The following is a 21,554-nucleotide window of genomic DNA, read 5'->3' on the forward strand; positions in this document are numbered from 1 at the left end:
AACAATAGAATAGAATAATTCAGTTGGAAAGGACCAACGAAGATCATCAAGTCCACCTGTCTGACCTCTTCAGGGCTAGCCCAAAGTTTAAGCATATTATTAAGGACGTTATCCAAATGCCTCTTGAATGTTGACAGCCATTAGTCATCAACCACCTTGCTAAGAAGCCTGCTCCAGTGTTTGACCATCCTCATGGTAAAGAAATTTTTCCAAATATCTAGTCTGGATCTTCCCTGGTGCAGCTTTATACCATTCCCACACATTCTGTATCACTGGTTACCAGAGAGAAGAGACCATCACATCTCTCTCTATTTCCCCTCTTCAGGGGAAGGAGAAAGGGAAAAGAACAATAAATTTTCTTTTCTAAAAGGTGCTTAAAATCATTAATTTGTTTTGGTGGTTTGTTTCTTTCAGGGAAAAAAATAACTAACACGTTATCCAATGATAATGTTATATATCTTCTGTGCAGAAGTGCTGTGTGGAGCCATGTGTCCTGTTCTCTAAAGTTCCTGAAAGAATATCATGTCACTCTCTAAACGAGAGTTTTAATTTTCAAAGAAATTGTTTCATGTGCATGCGTTTTTGAATGTTTCAGAGATACAACGCTTGCAACTTGTTCTCCAGGAGCCTCAGCAGGAAGCTGTGATGGTTGCAGAAAATTCAAAGGAGGTAATGATTAAGCAGCAGAAATAAGCCAAAACTAAAACAGGTCAAGGACTGGCCTTAAAACAGCTAAGCTGTTATGGCCTTTTTTAACAATCCTCTTTGAAAGGTTGTTATTAACCGGATTAATGGTGAAAGACAGAAATAGCTTCCAAATACTGCTTGTCCTGTGTTCTTATCAGACTGTATTTCCCTTTGCTGTCTGTGTGGAATTCTTGTGTCCTTCATTCACCCAATCCATATTCTTGCTATTTTATACCTCTTATGAGTTAGTTCTGCAGCAAAATCATAGGCTAAACTGGGGGAAGTCTCAGGAAACACGATTCCAAAGGTTCAATTGTCATTATAGGATACCTTTCAAACCCTACTTATCCCCGCTGCCTTTTTGGGGATCTGGCAGACTGACTGGAAGAAGCTGAGTTCACTTTGTCAAACAGGAGACTAGACTGTATCTTTATATTCTTTCACTGTGAACAGGTTTAGGTACAGTTGCAGGCAATCCATTGGTGAGAAGAGTGCAGGGTTGCCTGCCTTCTACTTTGCTTTATACTCAGTCAGCCAGGTGATGGAGATGGCTGCCAGTGTATACCTGTAGTACGAATTTGTTGTAGAATTGTTTGTCAGCTTAGAGCAAGGTCTTGGCTCTTTCCAGACTGCCACGCTCTGTTCCAGTCTGCCTGCAGGGGGAAGAAGATGATGCTGTGTTTTATCTAAAACAGTCCTCTCCAACTGAGAGAGTTGGTGGTTTAAAGTTTCCAGCTTCTCTCCTTCTCCAGTAATTGCATAGCAAAATATCAAGCTTCATATTTAATGACTTTTTTATTAGCTTTTGATTTAAAAAATGGGGATGGAAGGTGTTACATATGAAAATGCCAAAGACTGTTTCCTTAAGTTTTTACTGCTGTGAAGTAATTAGGGCAAAAGTTGACATCTGGGACTCATGCATTCTGAGTCAGTTCATCCTGCTTGACTTCAGAGCCTTACATTCCAATTGCCTATTGTTGAGGTCTAATCTAGTGGATCAACAGGTACATACACGCGTAAACACATGCATGCATGTGGTCTTTTCAAGGGCAGCTATAAGCCTCTGAGCTATTTTATAGAGCTCCTTTATAAGCATTGGTGTGAATAGGTACTTTAGCATATGATTCACCTTGACCAAGGTGGGTGTTTAAAACAGTTGACGAATCCAACTCTGGAAGCGTCCATTTCAGTGCCTTCATACATATATATGCCTATATAAATAGTTTTTGTGGAGTGTTCACATTTGGACAGCTGTATCCTGCCACTTATGCTCCTGACCCATTACTTTAGGCAAAGATATGTATGAATCCAAATCCAGTACATGCGTTTGTGTTGTGTACACAAATTATTTTAATGCAGCCCATACATTTCATTTCAGTGTGTGCAGCTTGCAAAGGCAAAAGTACTCTAGAATGTGGGTCTGGAGATTGCTTCTGTATGACTGGGTAACCTGTTAGCACCCCATGTACTTACGTTCTAGATAGTTACAGCAAGTGTTAATTCTATTCACTTCATTTTGTTTTATGTCCTTACATTGCTGGGATGTTTTTTTGTCTTTGTTTTTCAAGAGGAGAGAGGAGTAGATTTTTTTTAAAGATGTTTTACTCTAGTGTTGTGGGTTAACACCAGTAAGCAGCTAAGCACCACACAGCCACTTGCTCACTCTCACCTAGTGGGATGGGGAAGAGAATCAAAAGGGTAAAAGTGAGAGAACTCCAGAGTTGAGATAAAGACAGTTTAATATTGTAAAGCAAAAGCTGTGTGTACAAGCAAAGCAAAATAAGGAGTTCATTCACTACTTCCCATCTGATTTCATTCACTATTTCTTCATCCGATTGCTGAGCACAGCATCATATTTGAAATACCGTATTGGTCAGCGGGGGACATCTGTCCTAGCTGTGTCCCCTCCCAGCTTCTTGTGCATCCCCAGTCTACACACTGGCTGGGCATTGTGAGAAACAGAAAAGGTCTTGATGCTGTGCAAGCACTGCTCAGCAAAAACTAAAAGAACATTGGTGTGTTATTAACACTCCTTTCATCACAAATCCAAATCATAGCACCATATGATCTACTATGAAGAAAATTAACTCTATCCCAGACAAACAAAATATTTCTACTTAGTTCTGACTCGTAGTCCCTTTGTACTCTAGTTCAAACCTTTTCCCACAGAGGTAGTTGTTGTGAGAGACAGTGTATGTTAGGAACTGTCATGGAATATTGCAATTTGCTCGAAGTGCAACTCGACCTGTAAGTCTTACTTCTTTTATGAATGTCAATAGCAAACTAACCAATTTCCTGAGTTTTATTCAATATTTTTGTGTGCAAAAGGAGTCTGTGTCTGTGAAATAGCAAAGTCTCCTCTCTCTTAGCAGTATGCTCCAACTTCAGCAGTCAGGTTCTTTCCTATCTGAAAGAGAAGCAGGAGATGTATAGCAGTTAATAGATTCTTGATGAGTAGTTCATTTGTTTATGTTTTGTAGCCTAGTGTAACTTTCCTTGAGAGACTGGAGGTTCTTTATCTGCTCTAACAGTAAAGCATAGAGTGACAAACACATGACTTCTCACATTCACTGCTTGGATGGTTCAGTGAAAAGTTAAGAATCTATAGTCAGTTGCTTTGAAGCACTGAAGATGAAAGAGGAAGCAAGGTGGGAAGGAGATTAATTGCATTCATTAATATCCTGAACTCATATCCTAAATCTGATCGGATACCCTAATCTGATGTCTTAGTCTTTTGTCTTAGAAAGACATCTTAGTCTTTTGCTTAACATCATAAATAATCTTTTTTTTTTTTAATTTTATTTCTGTTAGGCATCAGAGATGGGTTTAAAGTAGGAAATGTCAGTTTTTACACAAAGCTTGGCAGAATAGCAGCTAAGATAGCTGTCTTCCAATGCAAAGATCGTAGCTCAAAACTAAGTATGTTTTCTTCCACCAATAGAACAAAAATGCTGGATCTGAGGTGAAAATGCAAGACTTGCAGACTCTGGAAGATCCAGCCTCTTATGTAGATTGCTCTCCTACGCTGAGAGGTAAGGACATAGAATAAATTACATTGATCTTAAAACTGTGGAAATTTGAGAATCGTCATGGAAAAATCCAAGGCAATCTGGAAAGAGGAGCTTTGAAGTCAGAATCTAAAGATATACAGGAATTAGCAAAGATACACAGGAGGTAGAAGAGAAAACACTATTGCAGGCAAGAAGTAATACATCAGAAGAGAAGAAAAAAGTAGTCCCTAAGATGAGAAAGGGAGAACGTTTTGAAGGAGGCTGTTTGTAGATGCAGAGACTGATGTGTCGTACATGGAAGAGACTTAAGGTAAGATGAAGGATTGGGTTCCTGTCTTCAAACTAGCAAGCTTTTTTTTTGTCTCTGGTACTACTGCCTCCCCTCCCCACCCTACCCCTAAATTATCAAAAAAAAACAAAAAACCAACCAAACAAACAAAAAAACCAACCACCATCACCACCAACTAAAAACTGTTACCTGGGTGGTTGCAGAGTAAGGCTTCTAAAAATTAGTAATGCTATGATTAAATGTTCATATCTCTACCTTCTTGCACTTCATGAAGAGATGATCACTTGCTTAATTGCTTGAACGTTTAAGCTGTTGCCAACAATCATAGAATCATAGAATAATTAAGGTTGTAAAAGACCTCCAAGATCATCTGGTCCGACCATCGCCCTGCTACCAATATCACCCACTAAACCACATCCCTAAGCACTATGTCCAACCTTTCCATAACCACCCCAAGGGACGGTGACTCTACCACCTCCCTGGACAACCCGTTCCAATGCCTGACTACTCTTTCTAAGAAGAAATTTATCCTAATTTCCAACCTAAAGCTCCCCTGGTGCAACTTAAGGCCATTCCCTCTAGTCCTGTCCTTAGTTATCTGTGAGAAGAGGCTGACCCCCAGCTCCCCACAACTTCCTTTCAGGTAGTTGGAGAAAATACGTACAAAATAGCAAAGTCAAACCTGAATGGGCAACTACTATAATCTCTGGTGTTTCCTAGCATTTAAGAGCTTAGATTTACAACCTTGCTTTTCTTAATGCACACGTTTATAGCTTTCTATTTTTTTTTGTTTTTGACAACAATAACAAACAAAACAACAAAAAAAGAAGCAACCCAAAACAAACAAACAAAACAGAAACTGAGGTTTCAGAGTTTTTTTAATGATAATTCTAGCAGTGTGACAGAGCTAGCTGTTAGCTATCAGAAAAGTTATTTTCTCAAAGAAGAGGTGTAATTACAGGATTCATAATTAAATCCTGTGTGTTTTTTTTTTTTTGAAGGGTGCAAGTGTACTGGTTCACTTTTCTCTTTTTCTCTTCATTCTTCTGTAGAGGTTAGATATACTGTAGACTTGGGTGATGCCAGCATGCAGTAAATGCAGTAGTTTTTGCATCTGCAGAGCTTGGGGATGTCTGGACCCAGTACATAGGCTCAAACTCTTGACCTTTTTTTCTTTCCTACCTTGGAAACTGGAGAAACTCCAGTCCTGTAAATTGTCTGTCCGATTACCTACTGAATTAATGTACAACTCATTTACTTATGGTGACATGTACATTTTATGACTAGGTGTGTCAGGAGAGATGGTGAATTCAGAAGTGCAAAAGCCTTTTGATGATACTTCGGTGCTACCTGAGGTACAAATTTTACCCTATACTTTTTACTTCTCAATATTGTATGCATCCATGGATATGGTAACTACTTGTAATTTCAGAAGCCCCAAAGAACAGTTTTTTGTTTTAGCGTCCCATAATAACAACTAGTTGTTGCAATGGTGTAGTAAGCTTTAACACATAGCTTTTTTTTAATAGTTCCTGATAAATTATTTCTGCCCTCCAACCTGGTAGAATGGACAGCCTTTGCAACACAAGATACTGACTTATTTGTGTACTGGTGATCCATGCTTTATGGCCAGGATTTGTGACTGTTTTTGTCTTTTCATCTGTTTTGGGGGGTAGCAGAAAACTTTAAGATTAATATTTGGAAAAAATCAAGCACTTTAGACCAGTTGTTTTGTTTAGTGTTCATACTTTGGAGATAGACACATACTGGAATATGGGTTTCTATATTATTTCTTAACCATGTTAAATGGGCAAGTAGAATAGGGGACAAAACCTCCTATTTCAGAGACTATGGATACAGCGTATAAGTCTAGTGGAATACATCTGAGAATTACAGGAGAACTGAGACATTTCAGAATCATACTATCCTGTAACCAAGAAAGAATGTGAAATAAGGGAACAGGAAGTTACATTTATGGTTTAATCCTCAAAACAGAGTCTTTCATGCTGCAGCTTCATAGGATCATAGAATGGCTTGGGTTGGAAGGGACCTTAAAGATCATCTAATTCCAACCCCCCCCACCCTGCCGTGGGCAAGGACACCTTCCACTAGACCAAGTTACTCAAAGCTTCATCCAACCTGGCCTTAAACAATTCCAGGGATGGGGCATCCACAAATTCTCTGGGCAACCTGTTCCAGTAAATAAATTTTACTATTATCCTCATAGTAAATAACTTCTTCCCAATATCGAATCTAAATCTACCCTCTTTTAGTTTAAAGCCATTAGTCCTTGTCCTATCACTACACTCCCTGATAAGGAGTCCCTCCCCAGCTTTCCTGTAGGCTCTCTTTAAGTTCTGGAAGGCCACTTATAAGGTCTCCCCAGAGCCTTCTCTTCTCCAGGCTGAACAACCCCACCTCCCTCAGCCTGTCTTCATAGGAGAGGTATGTTCCAGCCCTTTGGTCATCCTTGTGGCCCTCCTCTAGACTTGCTCTAATACAACCATGTCCTTATATTGTCCTTAACATATTCAGGAACTGAAATGACCTGAGGAGGAGTCCTGTTTTTAATAAGGGTATTGCACCTGCTAGCACAAGTAAGGGTAACCTTAAGCTACAAAATGTGGAAAGCAGATACTTTGAGAACAATGAAAAGTGTCCCTTTGACAGGATTCAAAGGAAAATTGAAACCTTTTGTTGTGTTTTAGGCAAGAACAGATGGCTTTCCCAGGGGAAGTGAGCAGTTTACTGGGGAAAAATGTATGTCTGGAATTCTAGAATATCTTGCTGCAGAGAAACAGAAGGAGCTGTCAGTTTTGCTGCTGGAACTGAAAGAAGCCCAAGAAGAAATAGCATTTCTGAAAGGGCAGCTCAAGGACCCAAACAGTCAAACTTCTGCAGTAAATGAAGCAGGAGAAGAAACTAACCAGCTGGAAGATAATTCCCAGACACGGCATCTTGACAGGGAAGAGCAAAAGGCTTCAGATGCACAAAATGAGTTGATCAATAGCTCATTGCTGAGAGAAACAGAAATACAGCAAATTAGTGCACTTCAGGAAAACAAAACCAGTCTTCAAGAAGTGCCCCAGGGGAGTGCTGTTCATGACAGAAGGGAAATGGAAGCAACACAGGAAGTCTCTACAACAGTTTCAGAGCCTCGCATCTCTCAATGTGAAGAGCTGATAAAGCTGCAAAACCAAGTTACAGAACTGCAAATAATTCTGCTGAAATCAGAAGAATCCTATAAGAAAGATCTGGGAGAAAAAGATGAAGAAATAAATAGGCTAAACCAGTTGGCTGAGGAATACAGAAAAAAGATAGAGGATTCTGACAGTGCATTTTGTGTTTTGGCTGAAGAAAGAGATCAGCTCCTTTGTCAGGCGAAGGACCTTTCTACCATAACAGAACTGAAGGAGCAAGTGAAGCAACTGGAGGAAAATCTAGCTCATTCAGAAAAGCAGAGACTGTCAGACAGTCAGAGCAGTCTTCTGAGAGAACAAATCCAAAGCCTAAAACATGAATTTAAATCCAAAGAGAGAAAAATTGAAGCTTTGCAAAAAGATTTGGATGAAGCACAACTTCAGCTTTCTGATCAGGACCTGCAACTAAAAGATATGAGAAGCCAGGTCCAGAACAAGGAATGTGAAGTACTTGATCTGGAGCAACTTCTGAGGAAAAACACAGCTGAGATTGAAGAGCTTTCCCAAAGTTTAGCCTTAAAGGGCCTTGAAGCAGCAAGCCTAGAACAGCTTGTTGCTGAACGTACCAGGTGTATAGAGACCCTGCAACAAACCTTGTTTGACAAAGAAGAACAGATGACAGAGATCAGTGTCAGCATGTCTGAGAAAATAGTACTGCTGAATGAAGAAAAATTTTCTCTAGAAACTGAGTTAAAGAGTCTCAAAGAGAAAACAAGCCTCTTATTAAAAGCCGAGGAGGAAAAAGACAAAAACATAAAAGCAAAAGATACATACCTGAACCGTGAATCATCTGAGCAGCAGTATGAGACAGAAGCAGCATGTAAAGAAAGTGAGACGTTAGTAAGTGAACTTGAACTTCTGAAAAAAGAAAATGAACAAGTAAAGCGGAAGCTGCAAGCAGCACTTGTTAACAGGAAGGAGCTCCTGAAGAAGGTTAGCAAATTGGAGAACGAATTAGTACAGCTGAGAAGAGAGGCTGAATCAGAAAACTCAGTGGCTCAAGAAGCTGAAGGAGGGGAAAATACAACAATTAGAATAAGCCAAGAAGTGAATCTTGAAAGCCATCCCAGAGAGGGATATCTAATTCAACTGCTTTCTGAAAAGGAATCTGAGTTGCAGAGCATCCAGAAGGACCTGCTGGATAAAGAAACTGCTGAAGCACAGTTACATGCAGTGACTGAGGAAATGAAGCAAAGCTTGCAAGGAAAGACAAACATTGATTCAATTAAAGTTGAAATCACGGAAAGTCAGACAATTGCTGACAAACTAACTGAAACCAATAAAAGCCCAGAAGATTATGAAGAAAATGAAAAAAATTGTTCAGCAGCTACAAATCTTGAAGAAAACCAGAAGTCTGCTCTGAAAGAGAGGATTTCAACTCTTGAACAAGAAAAAGAACAACTTCAAAAAAAACTTCAGGAAGCCCTGGTGTCTCGCAAAGACACTATAAAGAAGGCTCAAGAAAAAGACAGGCATCACAGAGAACAGCTTAAACAGCAGAAAGATGATTACAACATTCTACAAGAACAATTTGATATGCAAAGCAAAGAGAAGGAAAGCATCCAAGCTCAGCTCAGACAACTCCAAGAACAGAGAGGATCAACAGAGAGTATTCCTGAGAATCAAGGTTGGTTGGATTCTTCGTGCTTGGAAGCAGAAAATACTACAAACAGCAAGCTTATACAAGTTGCAGGTGTTTCTGGGGAAGAGTATAAGACAAAATTTGAGAAATTGCAGATGGAAAAAGAGGAGTTGGAACATAAGGTCAGCCATATGGAAAGTGAACTTGCTTGCAAATCAGAATTAGTCTTTCATTTGCAAGAGCGCATAGCACAGTTGTTTCCGGAGACAGAAGGACTGACTAGAACCTCTGACCAAGCTGAAGCTGACACAGCAAGACTTAAGATAGAATTGGAGGAAGGTCAAGTAAAAGTTTCTAGAGAAGGCAATTTGGAAGACCTGAAAACACTTATGCATCAAAAGGATGAAGAAATTGAATTCCTTAATTTGCAGTTAAGGCAGAAAAGTGAAGCTCTCATTAACGCACAGGCACAGTTGCTGGAAAAAGAAGATTCAGTCAAGAGACTCTGTAGTCAGTTTGAAACTCAAGCTCAGGTACATGAGGAACAAAGCAAGAGACTGCAAACTGAGCAGCCTGAAATTCAGCACAAGCAAGATGACAATGCAGAAACAGCTAAACAGAAGAATCAAATGCAGAGAAAGTTGCAAGCTGCACTTATTTCTAGAAAAGAAGCATTAAAGGAGAGCAAATCTCTGAAAGAGGAACTGGCAAATGCCAAAACTATTATTGAGAATCTTTCTGTCAAGTTGACAAATATGGAAAGCCAAATATGTGGCCATGTTAAAGAAACAGATAGTTTAACAGAAAAGTTAGTGGGTCTCACTGAAGAGCGAGAAAAACTTATTGCAGAAGTTGATAAGGTAGTTAGAGAAAATCAGAATCTTGATGGATGCTGTAAAAACCTTAAATTGACTCTAGACAGAGTTGTTCTAGAGAAGGAGAAGCAGGAGAAGGAGATGGAATCCTTGAAATGTTTTCAAGCTGCTGAGAGTTCTGAGTGGCGTGAGAAATACAGGGAGCTTCAGACAGAATATGAAACTCTCCTGCAGTCATATGAAAATGTGAGCAATGAGGTTGAGCGGATTCAGCGTGTTTTGGAAACTGTTAGACAGGAAAAGCAGGAAATTTTCATTAAGCTGAAAAGTGCTGAAGCAAAAAGAGAAGAAACAGATAAGCAGCTGCAGGAAGCTGGGCAGGAAATTGATGGAATGAAGGAGAAAATGAGGAAATTTGCAAAATCAAAGCAACAAAAGATCCTGGAACTAGAGGAGGAGAATGAGAAGCTTAGATCAGAGATGCATTCTACAGATGAGGATCTACACAGGACCGGAGATGTATCTTTATTTACAAATATTAGCCTGAAAGAAGATCTGGAGAGCTCTAGGAGGGATTATCAGTCTCTTTCTACTCAGCTTGAAACAGTAATGGCTGAAAAAGAGTCTCTTACTCGAGAGATCACAGACTTAAAGCATCACTTGGAGTTAACAGAATCCAAGCTGAAGGAAAGCAGAGAACTGATAGACAAGTATGTTGCCCAGAAGACAACAGCGGAAGAAACAAATCAGGCAGTTGTCATGCCACCACCTATGGAGAGGACTGAAAATCAAGTGGACTTAAGCTTTAGACCAAAATCTCCTAATGCAGAGCTGGAACAAAAAGCTTTTGAAGATAGTAGCTTATCTGAGGATCTTAATATCTATGTAAAAAGGATAGCTGAGCTCACAGAGCGTATCACAGAACTAGAAGATAATAGGAGGGCTTCAGAACAACAGCTGGGTGACATCCGCGTGTGTGTGGAGACTTTAGCAGGTGAGAAAAGGGCTTTAGAGACCCAAATGGAAGTGAAAGTCCATGAACTGAATATTCTCCAGGACACAGTAGCAAAGATGGAGCAAACAGTTCAAAACACAAAAGAAGACCTCATCAGGATGTCTGAACTGAAAGACACTCTAGAGGCTGAGAAGGATGATTTGGAAGAACGGCTCATGAATCAGCTGGCAGAACTTAATGGGAGTATTGGAAATTATCAGCAAAATGCAACAGAGTTCCAAATTGAAAATGAGCAACTGAAACGTGAGCTTCAGAGTTTGCAGAGAATGATACATGAAGTAGAGGAGGAGAAACGTCAGATGGCAAAGGAGAATAGTAAAGCAAGTTCAGAAAAGCAAAAGGAATATTTAGAAAATCTAAAAAACACGTGGAGGGGAGACAGTAGCACACATGTAAAGGAGCTTCAGGAATTGCTGAGACAGAAACAGCAGGAGATTAAGCAGCTGCAGAAAGACTGTATTAAAAGCCAGGAAAAAATCAGTAGTTTAGAAAGAACTGTTAAAGCTCTGGAATTTGTCCGGAGTGAGTCTCAGAAAGATCTAGAAGCAGCCAAAGAGACTTTAGCAAAAGCACTTGAAGACACCAGTAAAGCCCAGAAAGAGCTTGCTCTCTGCAGAGTAGTATTGGATGACACACAGAGTGAGGCAGCAAGGGTTCTAGCAGAGAGTGTCAAAGTAAAAGAAGAGTTACGGGCAAACAAAGAGAATATTCAAATTCAAATGAAGAAAAAAGATGAGGACTTTGAAAGAAGACTGGAACAGGAGAAAAACAAGCACTCAAAGGAAATCAAGAACATGGAAGAAAAGCTGGCAACTTTGCAGAGGGAGAAAGACTACATGGAAACAACTGTTCGTGATGTTCAAGGCTCCTTGACAACAAAGGATCAAGAAGCCAAGGAATTGGAAGGCAACCTAAACAAAACACTAGCCCAACTTGCAGCGTTCACCAAGAGCATGTCTTCCCTTCAGGATGACAGGGATAGAGTGATAGATGAATCCAAAACATGGGAGAAGAAATTCACAGAAACTATTCAAAAGAAGGAGGAAGAAATACGTTCAAAAGAGGAAATGTGTGTTATGCTAAAGGACCAGATGAAGCAGATGACTGTACGTGTGGAAGAACTTCAGATTCATATATCCAGGTAAAGAAGGTGATAATGACTAAGCTGGTATTAATGTATTTCCTTTTAAGAAGCAGCAGACAGAGGTAAGGAAGGACTTCCACTTCCTTTTGCAACATACTGTAAAGAAAGAATTATGAATACAGAAATATGCTAAACATGACAGCTGGCAAAATTAATGAATGCCTAAGATGGAGAGCAGAATTATTCTTCCTAAAAAAAACATAATTAGTCTCATCTCTTGGATCACTTGCATTTGAACAGAAAAGAGGTTTGGAGTTACGCTGTAGGGAGTTAGTATGTATTTGTTGAATGCACAAAGATGCAGGGGGATTAACACTGTGAACTATTCCCCCTTCTCATCATGAGAGTACTGCTCTTAGATCTATTCCCTGTAACAGGCAGTAGCCAACTGAGTATTATCCCGAGTCTTTAGTACTCTGAAATTTGAAATATTCTTTTGCATCGTATTGTCACTCCTAGAGATTAAACTTGGCAGGTCAATAGAGGGTTGGGATACATAATTCCAGTTTAATCCCAAATTAGATTTTGAGGGAAAGATGGAGCAAGAGAAATATAATGAAATGCGTATCTTTTATTTTCCCAAATTAAAAACCAACCCATTCTTTCATGAGGAAAATCGTTTGACAAAGTTTGCAATCAAAATGCTCTACTTTTGTATGCTGGAAAGTGAAATGAGTATCAAGCAACTGAGAACAGCAACTTCGTTGATTTATATTTCCCAGATGAAATGGGTGAGAGAAAGGAGTATTTTGATGAAAAGGAGGTGATAATACTCAACATCTAACCTTCACAATTTTTGACAATATTGACATAAAGATTTATTTCACTGAACACTGAAAAATATTCACAGAATCACAGAATGTTTGAGGTTGAAAGGGACATCTGGCATCTTGTTTTCAGGAAAACTGACTTTGGCTTCTTCAAGGCTCTGCTTGGAAGAGTCCTGTGGGATAAGGCTCTGGAAGAAAGAGTGGCCCAAGAAAGCTGAATGATATTCAAGGATCACCTCCTTCAGGCTCAAGAGCAGTCCACCCTAATGAATAGAACGGCAAAAATGCCAGGAGGCCTGCATGGCTAAACAGGAAGCTCCTGGCCAAGTACAAACACAAAAATAAGCTTGTAGAGGGTGGAAGCAAGGATGAGTAACCTGGGAAGAATACAGAGACATTGTCTGAGCATTTAGGCATGAAGTCAGAAAAGCTAAGGCCTGAATGGAATTGAGTCTGGCCAAGATCATTAAAAGGGCTTATGTAAGTACACCAGTAATGAAAGGAAGACTAAGGAAAATGTGGGCCTGCTGCTGTATGAAATGGGGTACCAGGGTACCCAGGACAGGGTAAAGGTACACAGGCTGAGGTACTCGGATGCATTCTTTGCCTCAGTCTTTACTGGCAAGACTTCCCTTCAGGAATCCCAGGTCCCAGAGACTAGAGTGAAAGGCCAGAGCAAGGAAGATGTACCAAGAAAGAGGATCAGACTGTATCAGGTTTAAGCAAACTGGACATTCATGGGGCCCATTCACTGTGGGCCGTGATGGAATACACCTATGAGTGCTGAGGCAGCTGGCAGATGTCATGGCAAGGACACTCTTGATAAACCTTGATAGATCATGGTGAAAGGAAGAAGTGCCTGAAGAGTGGAGGAAAGCAAGTATCACTCCTATCTTTAAAAAGAGCAGGGAGGAGGACCCAGGGAACAGGCCTGGCCAGCCTCGCCTCAAACCCTAGGAAGATGATAAAACAGCTAATCCTGGAAACCATTTCCAGGCACATGAGGGACAGGAAAATCATAGACTCATAGATTCGTTAAGGTTGGAAGAGACCTCCAAGATCATCTGGTCCAACCATCCCCCGACCACCAATATTAGTCATTAAACCACGTCCCGAAGTACCACATCAAACCTTTCCTTAAACACCCCCAAGGATGGTGACTCCACCGCCTCCCTGGGCAACCCATTCCAATGCCTAACTATTCTTTCTGAGAAGAAATTTCTCCTAATATCCAACCTGAACCTCCTGTGGCACAACTTGAGGCCATTCCCTCTAGTCCTATCACTAGTTATCTGGAAGAAGAGACCAACCCCCAGCTCCCTACACCTTCCTTTCAGGTAGTTGTAGAGAGCAATAAGGTCTCCCATGAGCCTCTTCTGCTCCAGACTAAACAATTTCAGTTCCCTCGGCCACTCCTCATAGGACTTGCGTTCCAGACCCTTCACCAGTTTTGTAGTCATTCTCTGGACATGCTTCAGGGCCTCAGTGTCTTTCTTGTAGTGAGGGACCCAAAACTGAACACAGCACTCGAGGTGTGGCCTCACCAGAGCAGAGTACAAGGGGACGATCACCTCCCTGGTCCCGCTGGCTACACTATTCCTGATACAAGCCAGAATGCCATTAGCCTTCTTGGCCACCTGGGCACACTGCTGGCTCATGTTCATGAGGAACACTTACCACGGATTTACCAAGGGGAATTCATACTTGACTGATTTTATAAGCTTCTACAAAGAAATGACCAGCCTGGTAGATGAGAGGAGAGCAATGGATATTGTCTACTTTGATTTCAGTAAGGCCTTTGACACTGTCTCGCATAAGATCCTTATAGACAAGCTCTTGATGTACAGTCTGGATGAGCAAATAGTGAGGTGGGTTGAAAACTAGCTAAATGGCTGGGTCCAGAGAGTGATGAGCAGTGGCACAAAGTCCAGTTGGAGGACAGTAACTAGTGGTGTAGCCCAGGGGTCAGTACTGGGTCCAGTCTTATTTAACATCTTTATTGATGTGCTAGATGATGGGGCAGAGTGTACACTCAGCAAGTTTGCAGATGACACAAAACAGGGACGAGTGGCTGATACTCCAACAAGACTGAGGGGAGACCTCATTGCTCTCTAAAGCTACCAGAAAGGAGGTTGCAGCAAGGAGGGTGTCAGTCTCATTTATCAGGAGACAAGTGATAGGATGCAAGGAAATGGTCTCAAGTTGCACAAGCTTTAGGTTGTATATCAGGAAAAATTTCTTCATGGAAAAGGAGGCTAGGCATTGGAACAGGCTGCCTAAGGAAGTGCTTAAGTAACCATCCCTGGAGGTATTTAAGAGAGACATGGATGTGGCACTTAGGGACATGGTTTAGTGGTGGACTTGGTAGTGTTAGGTTGATGGTTGGACTTGATGATCTTAAGGGTCTCTTCCAACATAAATGACTCTATGATTCTATAATTACATTAGCCAAGACACAATGGTCCTCTCTAGAACATGCAAATATTATGCCCTTTCCATTCCAAGCTACAGCTTGTTTCATCTTCAGTCTTTTATAGGAGAAATTCATTTCCATGCACAGTGAGGCTCAGATTTTGTTTGCTACTTAAGGTGTGTACCATTCTATGATTATGTTTGTCAGAGCGTCATACTGCCATCCAGCAGGACCTGGACAGGCTGATAGAAACCTCATGAATTTCAACAAAGAAAAGTATAAAGTCCTGAACCCAGGGCAGAACAACTCCAGACACCAGAAGACGCTGGGGGGTGCCCAGTGACAGGACAAAAGGCAATGAGCACAAACCGGAACACAGGAGGTGCCATCTGAACATTAGGAAACACTCCTTCCCTGTGTGGGTGACCAGGCATTGGCAAAAGCGGCCCAGAAAGGCTGTGGAGTCTCCAACCTTGAAGATCTTCAAAAGCCATCTGGAAATGGTCCTGGGCAACTTGGTCTAGGTGTCCCTGCTTGAGCAGAAGGGACATGAAAATCAAGACTTGTGAGCTTCCTTTTCCCCCCTCCTCCCTGTCCTCAGGATCCTTAATTCCACTGTCTCATGGTCACTGCAGTCAAGGCTGCCTTTGACCACCACATTCCCAACAAGCCGCTTGTTGGTGTGTATGAGGTCCAGAAGAGCGCCTGATACTTTGAATTTTAAATTGAGGGAAGCTAATAATCTGGATATTTCTAGATAATTTTCTTACAGTAAAACTAATTGTGTGGCTTTTCTGTGTGGTTTTGAATACTGAGATGCTTCATTGATTTGTGACTGATTTTCTTTTCTCTGTTTTCAGGCTGGAATGCAATAAGAAAGACTGGGAATCTGAATATAAGGAGGAGATTCAGCATCATCAAAAGACATGCGAAATATTGCAGGCAGAAAAAAAGGAGCTTTTAACTCAGCTAGAAGGGTCTCAGAAACTGTACAAGGAGTCTCAGAATGAACAGCAGAAACTGGAGTCAGAAATCCAGAGTCTGAGAGACCAACTTGCTGACTTGCAGAGTTCCTTTGCCAGATGTGAATTGGTCAGAGAAGAGCTGGAGAGTATGGTCAAGCAGCAAGAGACCAGTATCCAGAATTTTAAATTCAGCTATGAACAGCTTGAGGCTGATCTGCGGGCTTCCAAGGACTTAACAAATAAGCTGCATGAAGAAACCAGTGCCAAAGATCAAAAGATCATTAGTTTGCTGTCTGCCAAGGAAGAAGCAGTTACAGCAGCTCTATCTGAATTACGGCAGCAATATTCTGAAGAAATGACATTGATGGAGGATAGGCTAACTAAGGAGGAAGAAGATAAAAAAGCCTTGGAAAATGAGAAGAACAAATTTCTTGACAAACTTGATCATCTCACTGAAAAGATTAAGATAATCAGAGAAGAAAATAAGCAGCAGAAGGCACAACTGGAATCCTTCACCAAATCCATGTCATCTTTGCAAGATGACAGAGATCGTGTACTGAGAGACTACAAGCAACTTGAGGAACGTCATCTTGTTATAATCTTGGAAAAAGACCAACTAATTCAAGAGGCTGCAGCTGAAAATAATAAACTCAAGGAAGAAATCAGAAGTTTTCATAGCCAGATGGATGACCTCAACTCTGAGAATGCCAAGCTGAGTGCAGAGTTGGTGCGGTACAGAGAAGATCTGAACCAAGTAATTTCAATAAAGGACTCCCAACAGAAGCAACTTCTCAAAACACAGCTTCAGCGGATACAGACTCTGGAAAAGGAGAAGGCAATAGTAGAAACACAGCTGAAGGAGTCTGAGCATACTCAGGATAATCTCAGGAAGTGCATGGAAGTCTTGAGAGAGGATAAAGTCAGTATGTCTCAAGAGGTTGAAACCCTTACATCCTCTCTGTCCCGGGTACAGAGTGAGATGGCAGCATTATGTGAGGGGGGTCCTATCATGGAGTGTCAAGCACAACTGAAGGCCCAACAGGAAGAGGCACAAGAACTGAATCATAAGCTTGCCCTCTCACAGAAAAGAATAAGGGAACTTGAGGGAGAACTAGTATGTGTCCAAAGGGATGCAGCCAGAAGAGTGGGAGAGGTTGAAGACAGGCTTAAAAAGGAATTAAAGTACCTGCATCATGATGCAGGGATAATGAGGAATGAAACAGAAACAGCAGAGGAGAGAGTAGCAGAGTTGGCACGGGACCTGATGGAAATGGAACAGAAATTTCTTGCAGTTACAGATGAAAACAAAGATCTGAGAGCCCAAATTCAGTCTTTTGGGAAGTCCATGAGCTCTCTTCAGGATAGCAGGGACCAGGCCAATGAAGAGCTTCAAGTTTTGAAACAGAAATACTCTGCAGACTTGGAGGAACAACAGAGTCTAGTGCAGGAGCTTCAGAAAAAGATGGTTCAGTTACAAGAGGAGCAAAATTCTACTGCCAGGGACCGAGACACATTGAGGTCTGAGCTGACAGAACTGCAGAAAGCCACTGATGAAAGAGGTCTCTTGGCCCAGATTGAGATACTTTATAAGAAGCTCAGAGCCAAAGATGATGAGCTTCTCCATTTGTCTTCAGAACTGGAAGGCTCTTCCAACCAAGTCAAATCTTTCTCCAAGGCTATGGCAAGCCTGCAGGATGAAAGAGACCGTCTGCTGAATGAATTAGACAAAACGCGTAAGATTGAAGAAGCAAAGCAGCGAGCAGAAGGGAGCACTTTGACGACTCCTTCAGAAGTGCAGAGTCTTAAGAAGGCACTGTCCTCCTTGCAGAATGACAGAGACAGATTAGTACGTCCTTGTTTTCTCTTCTTGCTCTTATTTAAAGCTCCGTAGGAGATTAGGATCTTCAGAATTCATCACATTTAATCTGTCATTCACAGTGTTAAAAACGGATCATTGTCCTTGCAGAACCACAGTTATCACTGAGGTTGGAAGGGACCTCTGGAAATCAAGTCCAACACCTCTGCTTAAAGAGGGTCAGCTAGAACAGGTTGCCCAAAACAGTGTCCACTCAGGTTTTGAGTATCTCCAGTGGTGAATATTCCACAAGTCCTCTGGACAACCTGTTCTTTCATATATCTGGAAATGGTTTCAAGGATTTGTTGCTCCATCACCTTCCTAGGGATTGAGGTGAGGGTGACCAGCCTGCAGTTTCCCACATCCTCCTCCTTGCCCTTCTTGAAGGTAGGGATGATACCTCTTCCAGTCTTCAGAAACCTCTACTGATTGCCATGATATTTCAAAGGTAATTGAGAATTGCCAGTGACCTCATTGCTTGTGGGTGCACTCCATTGGATCCCATGAACTTAGTATGTGCCATCTATCTTACCCTCTCTGACATAGGGAAGCTTAATTATGATTTCATAGTTAACTTTGCAAAGTAGTTTCTCTTATTAGTTTCTTTTAAAACATGGAACCATAGAAGTAAGGTATGTGTTCCCTGTTAGTCTGCCATCTGTGGAAGCTCGTGCATTGGTCTTTGCTATAGTCTGCTAGTAATCTAAGACAAGGGTTGGTTTCTCCTCTTGATTTCTGATTCTCAAGACAGGTACAAGACATTGCAACTTCATTTTAATATCCTTGCTTGCATACTTATTGTGTCTGTCTTTGTGTATTCTCTGACACAATGCAGCTCAGTGAGTTTGACTTCTAGTTGCTGCTCAGATGACAGACTTTTACCATCGTTTTCCACTGATGCTTGGTCTTAGTTTTCTCTTTGTTCTGTTAATTCACAACATACTTTGTGATACTGTCTTAAACACTTATTTTTTTTGTAGAATCACAGAATGGCTCAGGTTGGAAGGAAGGGACCTTAAAGATCGTCTAGTTCCAACCACGTGCCATGAGCAGGGATGCCTCCCACTAGATCAGGTTGCCCAGGGCCTCATCCAGCCTGGTCTTGAACACCTCCAGGGATGGGGCACCCACAACCTCTTTGGGCAACGTGTTCCAGTGCCTCACCACCCTCTGAGTGAAGAACTTCCTCCTAACCTCTAATCTAAATCTCCCCTCTTTTAGTTTAAAACCATTGTCCTTTGTCTTGTCATTATCTGAGCAAAAAATTTCCCGCCATCTTTTTTATAAGCCCCCCTTAAGTACTGAAAAGCTGCAATGAGGTCAGCCCGGAGCCTTCTCTTCTTTAGGCTGAACATCCCCAGCTCTCTCAGCTTGTCTTCTTTGGAGGAGAGGAGCTCCAGCCTTCTGATCATCTTCGTGGCCCTCCTCACAAAGGACCATTTTTGTCCATTTAATATCTCAGTTATTTGTAGACTTATGTCTCTTCTGCTACTGTTTTGTTGAACTTGCATACCTGTGTAGCACTGCTAATACTAAGAGAGAGCCTTAGTAGAGAGATCTGGCTCATTATGTCTCCAGACTCAATCATGTCATCTAGACCTCAAAAACTGGTTGCAATGTAATGACAACTTATTCTAACTCCAGTCAGAGTAGACTGTTGGAAGGATTTTAGTTCCTCAGTGCTCTAGTTTACACTAAGTACCATCTTCAGGATTTATTCTTAACCAGCTCCTTCTGTCTTACTTTATGGTTTCCTCTGAATACGTAAATTAATGTTGTAGTCCAGGGTCTTTTTGTTGATGTGTGTCAAATCTTCCAGGAAGGTCTCAAAACTCACTATGCTGTTATTCACAACAGAACTCTCTGATATTTTTTTTTCTGAGCATTTCTTAGTAGCCTGTTGTAATCACTGATGTCAATTTCTAGTTTCTCTGTCATTTGAATATGACTTTTTCTCCAGATGCCACAGTGACAAATGTTCTTAAATGCTTGGAAATAGTAAACATAGCTGCTTGCTCAGTTGTCATGCACACTGATATTTCCCTTTAATTAAAGGTAAGAGAGCTGAAGAATCTGCAGCAGCAATACATACTAGTTGGGATAGAATCAGCTGAAAACTCTCGCTTAAAGGCACAAGTACAGGAATATCAGCAAGAAGCAGATAAACAGCACCATCTCCAAGAGCAGCTGGAGCAAGAAAGTATTTTCTACCAGCAGGAGCTCCAGCAGCTTAGGTGAGAATTATCTTCTTTCTTTCTCAGAGTTGTTAATGTATCATTTCTTTCTTTCCAAATGCCATTGTGGGCAGAAGGCAAAGAAAACATTGAGTACCTCAGCCTCACACGTGTCTACTGTCACGAAATCACCTGCCCTATTCAGGCGTGGGCACACATTTCCCTTGTTCAGCAATTTACTTCACGCTTAGAGTGGAGATTTACAGCCTGACATACTGGAAGGAAGAGCCTTTGTGAAATAGTTAATGGCCTTTTAATTTTTATTTCCTTCCTCCAGTGGTGGCCAATGTTATCTGCTTCAGAGGAAACTTAAGCTGTTTCTTTTATTGGAATTTATTTATATATAATTATAGCACCCTCCATTCAAAGCTGATAATAGAATGAACACCCTTTATTACCTTTCTGATATCATTGTATGAAAAATACTAATTTTGTATGACTGTCTAATCCTTTGTTTCACTTGCTTTACATCTTGTATTAAAAAATGTCTGTAATTTAAGTCTAGTAAGTTGTCATCCCCCATTGGACTAAAACTAATCAGACAAATAGGCTCTGTGCTAAAAATGGGGAAAAAAAATGTTTCAGATACTTCAGAGATCCTGAAGAATGACTGCAAGAATGACTGAACCTGGAGTGAAAGGGGGAGGAGGGGGAAGAGCAGGGGGCATTTGGTAGAAAGATGTATGGCTTATTTTTGTCCAAAGTTATATAACAGCTTTTAGTGCTCCTTTTCCCTTCCCCACAAATCTGACCTCCAAACTAAACAAATCTCATTAAGTGTGAAGCAGCTTACAAATTTTATGTATCACCTGATAGAAGAAAAGGGTTATTTCTTGGATAGCTTTTACAACACAAGCGATACTAAGGCCCCAAGTCTGTATGTTGTGATCCATGCTGTGGTTCTTGTGCATATGTGACTGAGGCAGTGCTAATGTTATAATGACAAGAGGCATTGTTAATAGCATCCTAGAAAAAAGCTTTGTTCAGCAAGAACAAGACAATATCCAGGAATACCAAAACTATGAGCCTTGAACAATCTGCACTGTTGAGCTGAATGGAGAACACTTCCTTATACTTGCTTTTAAGGTTCCTGTACTTCAGTGGTTTTTGTTTCGGTTTGTCTTCGTTATAAAACTTCTTATCTGGCATGGAATAGTGGTAGGAAATAGTTGTAATCCTTCTTGTCTCATTCTAAGCTGGGTGCCTGGATGTCATAAGCAATACTAGTAACTTCCTGGTAACTTCCTTTGCATGGTGCTTTGCAGGCAAGAGAAAATTACTTGGGAAAAGCAGATCTGCAGCATCAAAGAGCAGTACCTGATGGTCATAGCAGAAAAAGACAAGCAGCTGAACCATTTCCAAAAGATCATGCAAGAAATGAGGCTGCCCCTTACCAAGTTTCAAACTGTAGAGGAGCAGTACCAAAAGAAGGTGAGTAGAAATATACAGATTCTGTACTGCATGGAAATGTGAGGTTTGAAATTCAGCCAAAGTAGCGTGTGTTGCTTGTATTTAGATCTTGGGGATCAAACATTTTCCAGAGTGTAGTATTGTATTGTGTTGTGTGGCCTTCA

At 41.0% G+C, this 21,554-nt stretch overlaps 1 protein-coding gene across 8 annotated transcripts in view; it reads left to right on the forward strand.

Moving 5' to 3' along the window:
- GOLGB1 (golgin B1) overlaps window positions 1–21,554 on the forward strand; it is a 72,475-nt gene that overhangs the window by 35,169 nt on the left and 15,752 nt on the right. For 7 of the 8 annotated variants that reach the window (XM_080563910.1, XM_080563908.1, XM_080563909.1 and 4 more), the window contains 7 exons: window positions 596–669; window positions 3,629–3,719; window positions 5,275–5,342; window positions 6,696–11,740; window positions 15,787–17,737; window positions 19,802–19,980; window positions 21,246–21,411. In XM_080563910.1, coding sequence (XP_080420036.1) covers window positions 596–669; window positions 3,629–3,719; window positions 5,275–5,342; window positions 6,696–11,740; window positions 15,787–17,737; window positions 19,802–19,980; window positions 21,246–21,411 — 7,574 coding nt within the window. The remainder of the gene's footprint in view (window positions 1–595; window positions 670–3,628; window positions 3,720–5,274; window positions 5,343–6,695; window positions 11,741–15,786; window positions 17,738–19,801; window positions 19,981–21,245; window positions 21,412–21,554) is intronic. The other variant, XM_080563913.1, reaches the window with a different exon arrangement.

The sequence above is a fragment of the Anser brachyrhynchus genome, assembly GCF_964034855.1.
Source record: "Anser brachyrhynchus genome assembly, chromosome: 1".
NCBI classification, from domain to species: domain Eukaryota; kingdom Metazoa; phylum Chordata; class Aves; order Anseriformes; family Anatidae; genus Anser; species Anser brachyrhynchus.